The sequence below is a fragment of the Bombus fervidus genome, chromosome 15 (assembly GCF_041682495.2).
Source record: "Bombus fervidus isolate BK054 chromosome 15, iyBomFerv1, whole genome shotgun sequence".
In the NCBI taxonomy this organism is placed as follows: domain Eukaryota; kingdom Metazoa; phylum Arthropoda; class Insecta; order Hymenoptera; family Apidae; genus Bombus; species Bombus fervidus.
The window spans coordinates 4,035,067-4,053,965 of NC_091531.1; the positions used below are offsets into that span (position 1 = coordinate 4,035,067).

The 18,899-nt window shown below is 31.8% G+C and overlaps 1 protein-coding gene across 1 annotated transcript; it reads right to left on the reverse strand.

Moving 5' to 3' along the window:
- Positions 1-403: 403 nt before the first annotated feature.
- Positions 404-18,393, reverse strand: LOC139995256 (E3 ubiquitin-protein ligase AMFR). Its single transcript, XM_072018535.1, has 8 exons — positions 18,283-18,393; positions 14,172-14,451; positions 7,438-7,695; positions 3,705-3,860; positions 3,218-3,540; positions 2,743-3,130; positions 2,119-2,369; positions 404-1,218 (listed from the first exon to the last, which is right to left on the reverse strand). Exons 2-8 carry the CDS (start codon positions 14,421-14,423, stop codon positions 1,047-1,049), a joined length of 1,800 nt encoding a protein of 599 aa, XP_071874636.1. The 5' UTR covers positions 14,424-14,451; positions 18,283-18,393; the 3' UTR covers positions 404-1,046.
- Between the last annotated feature and the right edge of the window lie 506 nt (positions 18,394-18,899).

The following is an 18,899-nucleotide window of genomic DNA, read 5'->3' on the forward strand; positions in this document are numbered from 1 at the left end:
TAAAAGTAAATTCAATAAAAACAGCTTATTTATGCAGGTGGTTTACAATTATTTGAAAAAAAAGTAATTAAGAGAGGAAACTCTGATATGACTCGTGACGAGCTATATTCGGAACCGAGCGCGTTGCGAATTTAGGATCGTGAATAAACACCTAGACACAGTTCACCATAGTACGCGAACAGGGCGATCGCGTTGCGTGGCGCTAAAACGGTTAAGAAAAATGAAAAAATATAAGCAACACTTTCTTTTAAGATAAAAAGTATTAAATTCAATGAAAAGAATTACCTGTTTATAAGATATTAAATTCCCTATATATGTATAAGGACTTTCTTTTTTTTTGTATAACATAGAAGCTCTTGAAAAAAATTTTCATGGGTTAAGAAAAAAGCAGAAATACGAAATGAAAGATTAAGATCTCAGGAAAGTTTCATTTCTTAATTATTACTTTAATAAATAAAGAATTAAAAATAATTAAGCGAGTAATACTTTTAAGTTAATTCTTATTATTGCTAAAGAATTAAATGGTTAATACTTTAAGTTAATTGTCCTTACCTCTTCTTAAGAACAAAAAACGTATTCTTAAGGAAACTGTCCTTTTCAAGTAAGGAGTCTAGAATTTTCAAGGAAACTATTCCTAAAGATCGGGATTTTAATATGACAAAAATCAAAGAAAGCGAATACAATATTTATGAGTGCGAAGACTATGGAGAAAAGAAAAGAAAAGTGAATAAAAAAAAGAGAACTGGTGCCTAAAAAATTGTTCTCATTGTAGGAGCAATAATAATTAAGATCATTCAAAAATGCTTAGGAACAAACCAAAGAGTAGAGAATATAGTCTAGTAAAAAAAAAAAAAAAAAAAAAGAAAATAAGAACTGCATGTAAGCAAACGCAAAAAGGAGGCGAGGAAAAAGTATAAGTGGACGTCGTCGGTGGACGTGTACTCAAGGAAATCAGTCGTTATACTCTTCTTCGAAGAAGATAATCGCTACGAAGCACGAAAAATCAAGAACTTTTTATCAGCATATATCTCTCTGTTTTCCCTGTTTTAAGAGGTGGCATTAGAAACACTTTCGTCAACTTCATGCTTTTCTCGGCACTTCTCGAGATATTTCTCCTTAGCAGTGAGTCTCAGGAGTTCTTTGCGACGCTGCAGGAATTGTTCTCGTTCGGACGGTAATTTGGAAAACCGTCCTCCTAGGCTGGAAGGTTCTTCACCGCTGTAATTATTCATTAGGAATATTTTCAGATTAATCAAATTATATTACAATGGATAACTTGAAAATAAAACACATTTAACAAATTTAAAAATATTATTTGGAACATAAAATTATCTGTTCTGAATATATCTTATATTTTCTTTATGGATTTTCCTTTAACCCTTTGCGCTCGAGAGGCGACTCTCAATCGCCACGGCGTTCTATGGTGCAACTCCAGTGGCGAGTGAGAGGCGACAGTCCCTGTTTATGCTAGATTTCGACATCTCCAGTTAATAAGAGTACAATATTGGTTCGTAAATAGGTTCCTTAGGTCCTTATGTTCTTTGTTAGGAAGTATAAAGTGACTTTAAAAGGGAGATAAAATATTTAATCTCAAATCTCCAGCAGCGACATCTATACCCGCAGCAGAACCTAACTCGGCCTCCACACGAGCAGAATAGCACTATCACCCACAACTATACCGGCTACCACAACTACTACACTACTACTACCATAACACTATTGCACCTCATATTATTATAACTTAGAAACTCTAAAAAAATGGTTTTTGGAAATGAAATTAGCTCAAATGAAGTTAATTAAGAATTTTGAACTGTTGAAATGAGACCAATTATATCCAAGGATGCATCTTAGTGAATGTTTTATAAATTATCATACAAAAAAATAGAGAAATTAATATTATAAAATCATATTTTCAAAGATGTAAATATAGATAAATTATTAGAATATAATGTTTTTGTGAGTTAATTTATATATAAAATCATTTTACGCTACCTATAAGACACGCGTCATATATACGCTAAATCATCTGGAGTTGCTGCTACGCCTGACGAAAAAAATCCTCGAACGCAAAAGGTTAAAATATATGTCTGATATAAATGATAAAAATGAAAGAAGTACCTATCAGCAAGAGGAATATCAAATCTTGGATCTGAAGGTAGCGGCATCGAAGGGGTATTCGAAGAAACACTAGTTCCTGTGGTACTGGTATGAATTTGAAGGACGGATTCCAATTGCGGTTCTTCGATTATATGATGAGGAGATATCAAGACCCCATCCAGAATATTTGCAACGGTCCATTCGATTGATCTCGTCCCTCTAAGGTCTTCTACGATTAGATTGCGGGGGAATTGTGGAAACAGTTGCTGCACCTGTTTTAATAAATAATAATACAAAATTAATATTATAATGAATGATACAGAATTCAAATAAACATCTCTTTTTCCATTTGATTAATAGAAATGTGCGAATAAAATGAAAGTAAACTATACTTAAAATTATAATTTGAAGTTAAGTAAGTTCAATATGTAGCAGTTTTTGAATAAATGAATACAGAATGAACCCAGTTTGAACCAGTTAATAGTAATAGAGTACCATTCAGAGTTCAGTGAGTGAAATTTCAGTATTTTTCTACTATGTATTTGTCATTAGATTCTAATAAAATAATTACTACTGAACCATTGAGGTTCTCCCAAAATTATAATGTATTAGTTTTCAATAATTAAAAATGTATGGTTAATGCACCTGTCTTATCATAGTATCCATTTGCGAGTTGTTATGTGTAATAGTAGAATTATTCGCACGTAGTCTATTGTGGGAAACTTCAACGGAGAAGCTTGGTAACCAGGATACATATCTTGAGCCATCGAAATGAAAGAAATGATTCTCATTTCGCCTAGCTGGCGTTTGTAGTTCAGTTGATAATTCTTGTGTGTTTACAAGGTGGCTAGGTTGCATGTTTAAGGTAAGCCTACATGTTGGGCAGGAAGTATCCTGTTCTAACCAAGACTGTAAACAGGAATTGTGGAAAAGATGAACACAAGGTAGCTTTCTAGCTGTTTCCATTCTCTCCCAGCAAATGGCGCAGTTGTCTGAGTTATCTACTAACTCTTTCTGAGTTGCCATTGGATAACTAGAAATAAAAATATATAAATTTGTATAAAATTTTGTATAAAAATCCATAGTCTACTAATTACAATTATAAAAAGTGTGTACTTACTTTTGTTCCATATGATTTAATACAGCAAGATAGTTCCTGTGTTTTGTGATCTTGCGTTGTATCTCATTGAAAAGATACCTAAGTTGCATACAGATTACAAGGGATGCCATGCTTAGCAATATGTTACTCCAAAATAGCATGTGAATATGGTGAACAAGATCTACACCTAGCACCATTAGTTCTGCTATTAGATCTGTGTAGTAAGATAGAGGACCCTTTTTGTCCCAAGAGCGTTGCAAAGAGGTTCCAGCCCCTCGAGTATCATACAGATGAATTATGTATCGGGCCATTACATGAATTGTTCTGACACTTAGTAAAATGCACTGTTAACAAGCAAATACATTATTAGAATTACATGGTTATAATAACTTCTATACTGTTAGTGGAAAAAAATGAAAGTTACTAAAAAGAATTGAAGTATTCGAAGTTGTCACGAGTACTGTGATAAATGAAGAATTATTTACTTTCACACAAGGGTTTACATTACCTCAGCTGCAGCGAAGGTATAGGTATTGAATGAAACGAAGAAGAACGCCGCAGCTGTGCATAGCAGTAACATGAAGAAGGATAATGCAAGAATAGTCGCGAGAAGGCCAAGAAGTTTTGCATGACTCCAACCTGGTGTTGTAGGCGAAAACGATAACTAGAAAATAATAATTAAAAGTTCTGTAATGTTTTTCATTATCTATGTATGTGAAATAATAAATTTTTTAATAATAATTAATATTAAATTTATAACTTATATTAAAATAGATTATTATTAATATTAATTCTTACTTTTAATTAAATCAGGTCATGGGCAGTAATTTGTAAAAGTGATTTGTTTAAAAAAAGCAAATATTTTTTTATTATTCATTAGAATGATTAACTTATTTTTATGTAAATATTTGACTAATATGAAATTTTACTGTTTATATAATGACAATATTTATGCAGAATGTTATGTAGCTTAACTAGACAATTTGATTAAAGCATTACTATTCTATAGTTAAAGATTATATAGATTCAAATAGAATAATCCATGTAATCCATATATTGGAATACATCTAACTCTACTGTATTTAGCTTCAGACGTATATTATTTAAATAAAGAGATTTAGAGAAATTAACGTGTACATTGAAAAAATGTTATGGAACATGTACTTCTTGTTCAATTATGTGATTAAATGCAAACAGAAAAATTATACATTACAATCTAATTATTAGTATTAACAACTTAATTATAACTTAATTGTAACAAAATTATTATAAAAAATATCTAATATCTTCAGTCGAATACTAATTTATTGACTTAACTTTAACTTACTGAATTGTACTTATTATTAACTATAATTACTAATTAGTAAAATATATCATTAATAAATCTGAGAAATAGCTTTATTTACGTATCAAAGTTTAACTAAGTAAATATTGGAGTAACATGTTTTAAAGAATTAAAAAATGGCGCGAGACAGATCAAGGAAAATTGAATGTCGTCTAGCTGCAGAGAGGTATAACCTGGTTACCTCTATTCGATTATACTAACGGGATTCACGCGAATTCATTACATAACGGAGCCGAGATTCTTTGTTTTTATACTAAAGATTCCAACCACTCTGCGCGCCAAGATATCTCTTTTTTTTTAATCTTTCAGTTCTATTGTTGAACAAATTTTCAGAATTCTGGCAAAAATACGAAGAATGATTTTTAAATACAGATAACATACATTATATGCATTTACTGTAGTTTTGTAACATTTACAACCTTGTCATTATTTTATTGAACATTTTCCTGAAGTAAAAAATATGTAAAATATAAATGGACGACCATATATACAGCGTGGACCAATTAAATGGGGTCATTTAAATATCTGCGTTGTTTGTTGTTGCATGAAAAACTTTTCAGGAAAAAGTTGCACTGTTTCAAGGAGCACGTATAATATTGAAAATAGCCTTTCCTAATGATCCTTTTTTTATGAAATTTCAAGATCACTAGTATTTTTTTGTTAATAATCCTATATTTATTTTTAGATATTCTTGTAGAAAGTGAAAAAATAAATTCAACTACCAAGAGAACCATACCATTTCTATCGTTTAGTTCTAAAATATTTCCGACTAAATGTATACAAATTTTATATGGTATCTTGGGTTACACGATGCCGTGATTTTTCACGTTCATATGTAGGCATAAATATTAGTTTCAACCGCAAGCGATAAGGTAGTGCATAATCGCTTAGCTTGACGTTTCTTTGGTAAAGCCTTTTCTTGTAAAGATTGATGCCTTTCACCATACATCAGTACAATATCTACTTCTTCCTGTAGTATGCAACGCATTTTGTTAAATTCAACAGTCCCAATAGAACTAAAGACATACTAAGCGATCATCTACTGCCTTATCGCTCGTCATTGCAAATGATATTTCTGTTTACACTCGAACGTGAAGAATCAGTATACTGCGTAATTTGAGATACCGTGTGCATCGAGATATCACCCAAGATTTTAATACATACAGACGCCAATATCTCAAAACTAAACGATCTAAATGGTATAGTTCTGTAGGTCAGCGAATTTGATTTTTTACGCTCTACGAAAATATCCAAAAATAAATTAAGGATTTTCAACAGCAAAAAAAAAAAAAAAAAAAATAATGACCTTAAGATCTCGAGAGAGAAAAAAAAGAAACTATTTCCAATATTCCATGTGCTCATTCGAACAGTGCAACTTTCTCCTGGATAGATTTTTTATACGACAATAAATAATACAGTATTCATGCATAATGTGATCCGTACTCTAAAAAAATTACGGGAGTTGGTGAGAGTTGGAAATACGTAAGCCAAGTCCTTCTTCCAGACTGTAAAATCGAAAAATAAACAGAATATACATATATATATATATACACATATATGCGTATATAGGGTGTCTGGTAAATGGCAGTACAATCGATTATTGAAATTCACTATGAATTGAGACTTGATCGAGTATAAGATTTTTATACTTAATGAGCTCAGAAGCTGAGCCTTAAACGAAAAAATCTTATCCTTTCTTTTCAACTTACTTTTTAACGTAGAATCATTCCCTGGCCGGTTGTACTAATATATACTCTGTATAAAAGGATGCCTCAGGGTACCCAGGAAATGAAACGAAATAAAAGACTGGAAAGTTCGTTGGGTAATATAAGGGCCAATGACCTCTGAAGCGACTTCTTCAAGGGATGCTGCCTGTGATGCCAAGGGCACATAGCAACCCATCCTCAGCAGAAAATAGAATACATACATACATACATACATACGTACGTATATAAACGTATAAAGTATCTTTACTACATGTGCGTTCAAGGTGGAAGAAAGATATCGAGTATTTTCTAGAAGTACATATATATATATATATATACCTATTCCTTTGTATTCCTTTCGATAACTGGCCAGATAAGCGCTACTGTAATTTCAAGATCATTGCTGGCCATTTATTTAACCCGTCGAACTTCTCACGTAGTTAGTTAAACCAAATAAACAAGCGAAATTGATTCATCGTGAAAATACACGCGAAAGGTATAGACAGAAAGATACTACGTAGCATGTGTGCCTACCAGAGAGACAATACAATACAGATCTGTCGAGAAATTTCGCAAGATGTTGTTTGGGGCACGTGCCAACTTTAATAACGCGTGCGTTCTGAATTCACGTTCCTGTTTAAAATATGCTAAGATATTCAGCTGTTTACTACGATATGGCTTATCAAGGTCTTGAAAAAATTTAAGAAGTTGGAACTCGATGGTAATGCCAAGTCTCAGAATTATCTGTTTGATATTTTTTCCCTATTAAATCTACGTTATAAGTTTTTGTTCAAAAGTTTGGAGTACTTCGTGGACGAAGCAAATTTTGTTGTACATTTTCCTGCGAAATAAGAATATCATAAGCGTCATCTCTCAACGTAATTGATTACAGTTTCAATGCTATAAGTAATATAAGTAATAGTAATATCATAAATGCAATATTTATATATTTTAATTTCTTTTAGAATCCTAATATGCTCTAAGCTTTAGCTTCGAACTTTAAATAGAGATATACTGAAAACAAATATTTTATCAATATTGTTTCCTAATAACAATATATCTAAGGATTCATTTAGAGGAATTCAAAATACTTGCTGCTTTAAGAAAAATTTAGAGCATCCTGGGAAGTGTTTAATGAAATTTGGATCACGGTCAACTCAGCAATTGTCAGCAGACAGTATGTCACTTACGTATTCGAATCGATCCTTGCATAGTTGACTGAGGAGAGTTAGGAAGCCAAGCGCGCTGAACCAGGCCCACCACATTAGCACCTCGTCCATGTACTGCACATTCAACACGCCGAATACGAAGATAAATTTGTAGAACACGAAGTTCCAAAACTTGTCCTTTAGGTGTTGCGTTTCGGAGGCTCGGAATTCGGTGAATACGACCTTCTTAACTGTTTTAGCCATCAGCATTAGCACGCAGTACGCCATGTTGATTAAGGTCTATCGAAAATAAGAACAAAGAATATTTTAAGCGTAAAGATTACCAAAATAGAAATAATATATCATCGATATTAAAATTATAATTAAAATATTAGAATATCGTAATTGGCAAACTGCGGATCGTTATGCATTTATGGGAGATGAAAAAATGTAAAATTATACAAAACGCATATCGTTACAGTGCGAGGGATCAAATTCACGCGAACTTTTTGTCGAGATTATCTCGTGTAATAGAAATATATTTAAGTAAGTATAAATATATGAATAGATACAAGTATAAGTACAGTGTAAATTAAATTCAGATTGGCACGCTGGCAGCGTTACATTAGAACAGAGCTTCGAAGCCATCGGGCTATGGATATTTCTACAATCACGAAAATTGATCTGTCCATATCCCGTTGCATCATTTGTGCAAGGCATGTTGCTAAAAAAGCTACGAGGCTGAGAAAGCCTTCAAATTGATATACTATTAAACAATATTTAATTACTTCGAGGAATAGGATAACTAAACAATAAAGCAGATGTAGAGTCTTCCTAGAAGTGAGAATTCAACGCTTTTACTCGACTGCCTCAAAGTGTAACATAATACGATAGACAGTTCGGAAAGAGAAATAGGATAGGGACGTAGATTTGTAGAAAAAATGTGTATTTACTCGAGCAAGTCCTCTACTGCGGATCGATAATATTAGAAACGATGTTTTGACTTAGGAAAGTCACTAGGTGTGGACACTGGAATTTCGAGATTTGGCATTTTCTCGAGATGGAGGAAGTAATTGGCGAGTGCACGTTACAAAGAAGGAGAAACTCCAACTTCTACGTTTCGGTCACATCAGGATAGCGATAGTCCTTGAGGTGATCGCGTGAGACGCTCGAGTGTTCGATTAACAGTTTGTGAAAACAATGATAAACGTGTGATAAAAGTGATTAATGATAAACCGCGTTAACTTTAAGATTCAAAAAATTCCATATCGTTCGTTATAAGCACTTGCCGTTTCTTTAAACTATTTCCAAAGACTTGATGGCTTTAGAATCGTATTGTTACGCTGCAACACGTATAATATAAAAAAATATATCAAATATCCAAATTATAGTACTTTCTGTAAAACATGATAGATAAAACAATCTTGGAGGAACTAGTTTTTCAATTATAGTTTGAAAAATAGGAACCTGCATAAAGATCCGTGTTCTAATAATTAGTAATGGGATTAAGTTCAACGTGTAAGTACTTATAATTTTGACTCGAATCGTGCAAATACTTTTTATAGTCACTGTGTATAGATAAGACTAAAAAGGAAACGCCCCTCTGACTTCACTAAAGAAATAAAATCGAAAATGGTATTCCGGTGAGGGTTATGTTGGTTAGGAGGGTTAGGTTGGAGAGTTAGGTTATCCACATGTTATTTAACAATAAAGTTAGAAAAAATTTACCGAATATTCAGCTGGACAAATTGTAAAGTACAAATTAAATAAATAAATAAATAAAAAAAAAACTGTGTATATGACAGGAAAATAACCAAGAAGAGTGGATAATTTCTAAAATGCTATGAAACATTTCTGTGTCTTTACCAGGGAAGGCGAATTAGAACGAAATTCATTTGCTGTTGGGTCACATGTGACTGTCACATGTGTAACTTCCAAGGTTATGAAAAAACACAGGGAAAGATTGTTAAAACTGAAGAAAAAGAAGAAAAATTAGGGACGTTAGAGAAAGTCGTATAATGAAACTTGAGGCAAATATGGAATAAATATCTGTGGAGAACCTATTGACTTTTATAGCTTTTCTATTGGTTAAAAATTCTCTTTCTCTTGTTCTAAGAGATATCTTAAAAAATATCTAATATATCTTAATCTAACCTACATCTTAAAAAAGTACAATGAAGATAGCATTAAAAATACTTTTTTCACGTAGATCTTTGAAACCAATGCTGAGCGTCACATGTATATGCGTCATATGTACATGAAATCGTGCGGGACATTGACCTTGACATCTTTTCAGATCCTACCAATCAATGATGTCGACTCTACCGTAAATATTTACTGGAATTTTTTACACTCGTAAATTTAAACACTTTGTTTTCACCTTGTTTATTTATCGGTAGCTTTGATTGTATCAGAAGAATTTTTTCCCTTTGGCAAGGAAGGTAGGAAGTAAGAACCAACGTCTGGTACAAGTCGTATAACAACAACGTTGCTGTCTGCCAAACTGACTTGAAAGGACAGATAATTTTAGTTTCAACCGAAGCGTCGGTTATTTCAATCTTTAAATTTGATTCGAGAATGTGGAACAATTTATTAGCCTGAAACGATTATTTTATAGAGAATTAAGATCGCAGAATGGTTTCAGATAGATTTGACGTTGTAGAGAAATTTATTATATTTCTTATATCGAGAATTATTTGTATTATTTTGTCGAATAAAGAATTACATTTTTCTGAAACATTAAAAATCGTTTTTGGTCGCTAAAGTGGAAACAACATTGAAGTATAAAAAGTCGAGAACCGTAACAGAGTTAGCAGTTTAGTGATTGATAATGAATGCCCTGACAGATTCAAACTTCAAAGAAACAAAATTTCATATGTACCGATCTAATAATAAAAATATATCTGATTCGCTATAAAATTTCAACGCTTCGTATTTTTCATTTATTTTTAACTTGTTACAATCATATTTGGTAAGCATCCGTCCGAGTTAGATTTACATACTAATTTATAAGCCGAAATTAGTTATTCTATGCGTGTAAAGGCCACGTATGTCATATGTACTGTACGGGTAATATCGATTTGCAAATTCAAATGTTCAGTTTTGCATGGACTACAGTTATTTCCTATGCTGACATTTTTCTATCTGCGAATGCATTTTCTTTTGCGTTTCTCATATATTAACATCAAATGAAGAATAAAAGAAAAACGAAAAGAAGAGTCAGCACGATTTTTTAATCCTGACATTGATTACCCTTGTGGATCTCAATATTACTCATGCCCAGTCATTGTGTGAATGCGCTTTTTTCCTAATTATTTGCTTCCTTAAGCCTTTAGGGAATAACATTAACTATACGTTTTGCATTGATTTGCAATATTTCCGGGAGAAAAAACTATTGGAATATACATAAGATGATTTATAAATGCGTTGTAAATTGTGATTTATTCCTCTTAAGACGTGACAAATGGTTAAAATAATTGAGTACGTCGATTATTATAATTTTATATTCGTCCAAAAATTTGTAAAGGAAGAGCTATTCGTACGTATTATAAAAAGAATTATTTTGTTTTTGAAAAAATGATATACAGATGCAAACGATCCAGCTTGCTCACTGAGAGTTAACGTAACCCATATTTAAAAAATAAATCGTGTTTTTCTTAAAACACAGGTTTTCTAGTATAATAACAGAAAAACAGGTGGAATTACACGGAGTTACTTTTTGCACGGTGTTACCACGCGCGTAAGACGATGGCTGCGACTTCATTTGCGAAAATATGTAAGCATAGTTAAGTATATGAAGTCATAGTGATAGAATAATTGCGTATGCTTGTAACTTTTACCCACGTCGACGAACGAGAAACGCGTGTTTAATAAACTATTCGAAAGGTTAATGACACCTAAAAAATTCCTCGTTTCTTTGTAGGTCGGAAGCTTACATCAGCAAATTTTTTAACGTTGTAGTAAATATAATCGCACTTTCTATTTTTATTTTTCTAATTTTTTTTCTAATGTTGGGAGAAAATAATATTGCAGTATCGGTTATCAGAATTATTGGAAACATTTTAGTCGAACTTTTTATCGGAAAAATTAATTACCTGTCTTGTTAAAAAATAAATGAAAAATTTGTCAAAAGAATATCGTTATACAAAGTACGATAAAGAATTAAAAACTCTTTAAACTTCTTTTATTGTTACTTTTTAGAATTTAAAGTACATCTCCGAACTTTTCTCCGTGCCTTAAGTATCATTAAAGAAACTGTGTCAAGATATATTATTAGAAGTCGATATTGCTTGTTGAGTGTTCAAGGGTTATTGGTTCTGCTTGCAACTTCAGATTGACAAACTCAATTTATGTCGTGTTAGACAAATTTTTTCGAAGGTATATATATATTTTGTTAGACTATCACTGAAATAAATAAATCAATCGAGTTATAATCTATATGTTAATTATAAATTTATTATAAATCTATATAATAATTCCATAATTATTGTCCCGGAATTCGTCTGTTTTACTTTATGTTTCGCTAGAAAACCTATATAGTAGCGTATACGCGCGATAGAATACTTTCGTAACCTGATCTGTGTGATAGAGAGCGAGAAAGGATACGTTTCGAGAAACTGAAAACGGGACTAGTTGTATGTTGGCTGAGACAGATCGTTTACTTACTCAGAAACGACGCATTTATCATGGTAGTAACACCAGGAGAAAGGAGAAAGTTTGCTAGTTATGGAATGGTCGATATAAATTGCCCCTGAGGGGACACGTACTCATTGGCCACGTGTTCTGCTATATTTCGTTCAATGCGCGTGATACATATTCGCCGGATGTTATTGGCTTCTAAAATGGACGCACTGCTTGATTACTTTCGTAGAAATAAAATTTGATTAAAAATAGGTGTGTAAAGTGAAAGAACATTTCTCTTTCGTTTCTTCTTCTTTAAGTGTACTAGATTGTCCCCAAAGTTTTTTTTCGTTTTACAAGTAAATAATAGACGCACAACATTCTTTCTTTTATATTATTTTACTGAATTATGTATGATTCATTTTGTAGTAATAGAAGAAAGTGTAAAACAAAAAATGTTGTGCCTCTATTATTTCCTTATAAAGACGAAAGAAACTTTTGGGATAACTTAATGTTTTTAACGTACTACAGGTTTGTACGTGATACATAACCTTAACATTCTATATATTAAGTAAAGTAATTCGAATAATATTAATTGAAATAGATATATTCAACGTAATTATGTGTCTATCTAAATAAAAATGAATATTAATTTTAGAAAAAATTCCTGTATGTTCTCAGTATTTGTAGAAGGAGAAAATCTGAAATATACAGGGTGTCTCAATTTTTTCCGGCAATATAGTTATCGATACAGTTTAGAAAGGAACGTAGAATCAACTTTTTCTTATCGCTTGTTAAGCTTCCATCGATAGGAATGGTAAAACGGAATTTTGAAACGGAATTCTAGTTAGAATTGTAGAAATAATACCGTGGCATATTTTGATTATTATCAGACATAAATATTCCTAATGTATCCATTCTATTTATTTCTTATGGTACCGGTCATTTCGTGTATTTTTTCTTTCTTTGTTACGTATTTAACATATTTTTGTATGTTACATGTATTTGTGTATTTAAAAATATTTCCAATGACATACATTTATATAACATCTTTTTCTTATCTTGACTTATGAACGTTCGTTATAGAATATACCGACAACGTTTGGCCGGAAGAGGCTGAGTCATTCCGTACATTAAATGAATACAATTAATATATAGGAAAGAAACTATTCTTTTTTGTTTCCTTTTTTTAAATATTCTTCATGCACTATGCAAAAATGATAGAGAAGTATTTGATGTTATCTCAAATCTGTCGTTAATTTCTTAGAATATGTATATTTAATAGTAGCATTGCTCTTTTTCTGATGTAGTAAAAATGACTTTGAATCGCTTGTTGAATTTTTATGTCAATATCCATCTTGATTAAATAATCAAGAAAATTCTAATCTTAGAAAATTCTAAGACGCAATTTAAGCTCTTGTTCGTAATAAGAGCATTGACAAAAAAGGTAGCCTGAACTTAAGAATACTTCCGGGTAAGAGCCTTATCTTTCATTTCTCACATTCGTGTTCTAATTATGATAGCGTGAAAGTTTTGCACGTAAATATGTGAACATTACACCGTCCGAACGTATAAAATTATTTTACCTTGTCGTGACTTTGCGAGTTCCGTGTTATCAAATATAGGCAAATAAATACATAGGTGAACACGACTGGATGTTATTTTATAGTGAGTAGTTATTTTTTTAACACGTCGAAACTCAAATATCTAAGTACACATCGGTTCATAAGTTAAGATCACAGGAGAAATATACACATATTACAAGTACACACATATTTTTTCTCATCTTTTGTTACTTAATTTTGGCAAGTGTCTTGATAATTACGAAGGCTAGTTCATATGGGATTCTACTATGCTTAAAAATGCATAAAAATTCACAGTGCGTCGATGAATACACTTCGAATCGGAGTTGGGCAAATTTTTATTCGGATAACGTGAAAATAAGAGATAAAATCATGATTTTATTATCTGCGAAAACAAAAAACCCAAGACCAGTCATTTCGACTGATAGTTCTAATATTAAAACCATGATAATAACGAAGTCCACTTCTCCCAGAAATATCCTACATTTTCATAAGAGTAAATGGAATCTCTGTGTTTGAGGACATCAGACCGAGAACCAAATTCGTGCGAATGAATCGTCCTGTACCACTTACCCAGACGCAGATAGGCTCGATGACCATGCACTCGACTAAATCCTTCAAATACATCGCCGAACTCCTCGGATCGAAGTCGGTGTAGTTGGCCGAGTCATTTTCGGCGTTCACGAAAGTGTTGGTGATCTTCCATGCCGGGTCTTTGACGATTTGATCGGCATAGTATACCGAACAGGATAACACGGCGAAGCTTATTGCCAAATACAGCCGGGTACTTGGCAATGGAAGCCGGTCCAAGAAATCTATCGGCATCTTAGCAGTTCTTGCGATTTACTGCTTCCTACGAACACATTTACAATATATATTGATATATTTGATTTTGTCATAATTAATAGATCTGAAGTTATATCGATTGTTATTACTAAATATTATAATATATATATGTATATTGTTAATAGAGATTTCGTACACGCAGCGAATTAATTGAGAAAAAAGCTATAATCGAAAATAATTATACGCTAAAATAAAATTAAAACGTGGTGTCAATATGTTAACTAGTTAATTGTTTTTTTACGAGTATACTCGTTATGGCTTACTTTTTGCGACACATTTTAGGTATACACATTTCCAAGAGTTAGAAAAATTTACCAAATGTACAGCTGGACAAATTGTAAAATATAAATTAAATAAAAAAAGAAAACCATTTCCAAGACGTCGGCAACAGCTAATTGGTTAAATGATTATCCTGTGAACTATATGCAAAAAAAAAAAAAAAAAAAAAGTGCGATTAAATCTAAGAGTGTTAACTGCAATTTAAGGTAATATATACAAACTCGTAATTTACTCTTGCAGCCACCGTATATTAATATGTACATTACGTGTATTACACCAATTTAACATTTTAATGCGGAGCTCTTGCAAAAAATCATAAAGACATAAAAACTTGTTTTCTTTAATGCTAATCTTACCTGGTCAAATGACCTGTTTCAAAATTTCGCTTAAAATTGTATATTCGTTGTTATGTCTTTTGTTCATTGAACTTTATGTAAATTCTTATATTATACGACTAGTCAATTTCCCAATTTTTGTTAATATAAGAATTTACATAAAGTTAGACGAATAAAAGAAATAATAATGAGTACAATTTTAAATTAAATTTTGATATAGGTTATTTGACTGGGTATGGTAAGGTTAGTGTTAACATCGTTATATGTATTGTAGCAGCGAATAATTAATTTAATTTAATACAAAAGCTATTGATGCGAGATTATTTAGTTCGAACAATTACATATTTTTCTTTCTGGTTTCACTTCTGAGTAACGATTGATGATTCATTCTACTGATTTATTGCGCCAATTATGGATATACACACTTGTTCCAAGTCTCTGTATGACGTGTGACATTTTCCTAAGTTGCATGTTATTCAATAAGGTCACGTAAAAGATAAGAGAAATCGTTCGTATAAATGATAAATATAAATATAATAATGTTAATTTTGTTGGTATTTTTTCTTATTCGATGTTAATATATTTCCACATAAATTTGCCTAATACGCGAGCACTAAGTACAGGCGAGAGGATGCGTGACGTGTCTGCAAGAGGCAGCAAGTGCCTTTCTAGCCGGGACGCGTAGCAGGAAAAAAGCGCGAAAGCGATCATTGCTCTCTCAATCTGAGGCGGTGCTCTTCAACGGTGCTAATTTTAGCTGAACGAACCTCATATTCTATTTTCATAGGAAAAAAGGAACTTTTAAATACATTAATATCTAAATTAACGATACTTGACAAACTTTCAAACTCGATTTTCTCGAAAACGAAGCGCCATATAAATAAATTTTATTCTATATTTTCCAGTTGTTTTTTCACGTAGAATTATTCTATCGTCGATTATGTCACAGTTACTACTCTGTACAGTTACGTGGTTGTCGCACATGTTGCTATACACTTCTTCATTATATAATCCGTCAGTTGCAGTCGAGGGATGACTCACTTAAAGTGAGGAACAGTTCGTTCCTTTATGATCTTCGAAAGTTGTTATACAAGTGGAAGCTATGTATATTTAAACGGGTTAAGTAATCTCTGAAATGCAGTAATTTTTACCTTTGTTTCCTCTGTGAAAATAATACTCCGTATTTTCACTGTTATTACCGTGTTGTTTCATGTTCAAAATTGCTACGTGCCGGTCGATGGACAGTGGCAATGTGCGAACATTACAATGTGCGCGCGCCTTTATGAATGGTTAACCTCCGAATTTAGAGACAGTAATACAGTATACTTTGTTATCAACCGAATTTCCAATGATGCAACGCATGAAATACAAACCACATGCATTTAAATACGCATTAAGAAGATTGCATAAAAATTTGAGAAGTTGCATGTGTACCAACTTAATGATGATGATAAATGGAAGGTCATCCGCGGGGCATCTCGCGGATAATTTACAGACTCTCGTTAGAAATCACGAATATTTTTATTAATGAATGACTCTCGACACGTATTATCGTGCTCTCAATGATTAAAAGTTTAACGGGAAGCAAATAAGTGCGACGCGGCGTTTCGTATGTTTTTTAATCGGGTAACGAAACTGTGTTTTCAAATATATTCTTGCTTCGTGAATATGGCAATTTATCGTTGAATTCCATATTTTATAGATTATAGGATTCGTTCGTCGTTAGGATCAAATACTTCTATATTAAAATTTGAATTATTTTTTAATCAAAGAGTAAAGCCATATTTTATGTTTTTGCCATTATTATATATGTATATAATATTTACGTTCAATAGTATATTTATGTTTGAATTGTTATTATATATTTACTCATATTATTGAATTATTACAGTTGAATGTTAAAATTTTCATTATTAAAGTAGTTACATATAATTCCTAACAAAAATAATGTTGACTTAAATTTGCTTTCAAATAGAGAGATTATGCTTTAAGTATTTACTGAATATATCTATTAAACATTAATATGTTTCTTTCTTGTTTATACACTAGAAGTACATAAATGTATTAATTATTGTTTGCACGAGATAAGATAAGTAGAAAACCTTCTCATGTTAAGAAATTATATGTGATACGTGTTTAAACTTTGTTCCATAAAAAGTTATTGGATATACTCGTATGTACATATCTTTATGTCGCGAACAATATCCTGCTCGATAAATTCGTTGTCTAGAGAACGTTAAACGTAAATCTAAAAGAGAAACTAAGGTATCCTTGAAATTTCACAACCACGTTATCAACAGAAAAATTTTCACCCACATGAATTTTGTTAACTATTTTACAATGTGTTAAATATTTTGTTAAGCAGAGATAATGATTTTCTAATTATCCATATATTAGCTGATTGATTCAGACGAGAAAACATATTTATTTACATAGTCGACTCTGTTTACAAACTTAACCTTGATCAACTTTGGATTCGTTGTACCAATATTTATTAAGAATTTAATAATAATTCTATTTCCTTGTTCATTCATACTTACTCATTCATTAATTTAACTGAGTATTAAATTGAACAGAAATTCTTAACCACAATTTTTCAATTAATGAAATTTTGTAATTTTATCATTTTTGTTTATTAATTTTTTATTATTTAATTCTTTTAGTTGTTTTAATTCTATATAATTCATATTTATCTTTTTTTTGTTAATTCGTGTGCTTAATACTTTCCAATTTCGTGTATTCTTCCATTCATCATTTTCATCCATGAGAAGCGCTTATTCCCCGCAATTTTAAAGAAACATACATTCAACTAGGTTTTAATAATTCGTATACTTAAATTTATGGAATATTAAGTACTTCGCCATTCAATCTTTGACTCTGCTTTCTTTCCCTCGTAATAGTTAGTTCCCTCACATCAGTTATCCATCCCAATGGTTCTATTTTTCCAATTATATGTATTATAAACTAAGTAATCGGGATACAATGTCAATAAATGAATATATTATTATATGTAAATTATAAGTTCGAAATTTTACTTTATTCAAATTATGTGTAAGCATACTGCATTTGCCATATAAACATAAATCATACCTGGGTTAAGCAACTAATAAGTAACTAAATAATTCATTCTAGAATATTAAGTGACAGATTAAATACAATGAACCATACTCGATATTATATTCCTATAAAAAGATGCTCTACCGATACAGAACAAGTGAACTCACCTGAGATTGATGATTGAACCACGTTGTTCTTAATCCATCACCGAAATGAAAGAGGGTACTTCCAAAAATGAAGACTCGTGTCGACACTTAACGCATATCTGCATTGAATTTGTGAGGAAAATAAAGGTAAGAATACCGCGGAGAAAAAAGAAACCGGAAGGCAACTGAAAGTAAGACTTTCTCGGTCGAAATCATCCACCAGTTTAGTATCAGCACACACGGCTCATCATAGTTTTACATGGTATACGTACGAGAGAAGTCCACGAATTAGTTCTGTTCGAACGTATCTCGTGCTGGCGAACCGCTTGTTTCACTCTCGTTTTTTTAGGAGGAGCTTGAAGATATTATTGCGACACAATACGACACAATGTGTCACGACAACTGCAGTGCTCGAGACCGCTGAGGAGACTTACTGACTGCACAGTCGATAAAGAAGTATCGATTGATATAAGTAACAAAAAGTGGGGGTTAACTAGCTTAGATTCGTCACTTGGCCGACCTTATCGATACTGCGCGCGAAAATGTGAATCCTTTCTTTGAATTATCATTCCTGATATTTTAGTAGGAACATAGTAATGTATTTTTATAAATTATCAAGTATAATTGATACCTTCGAT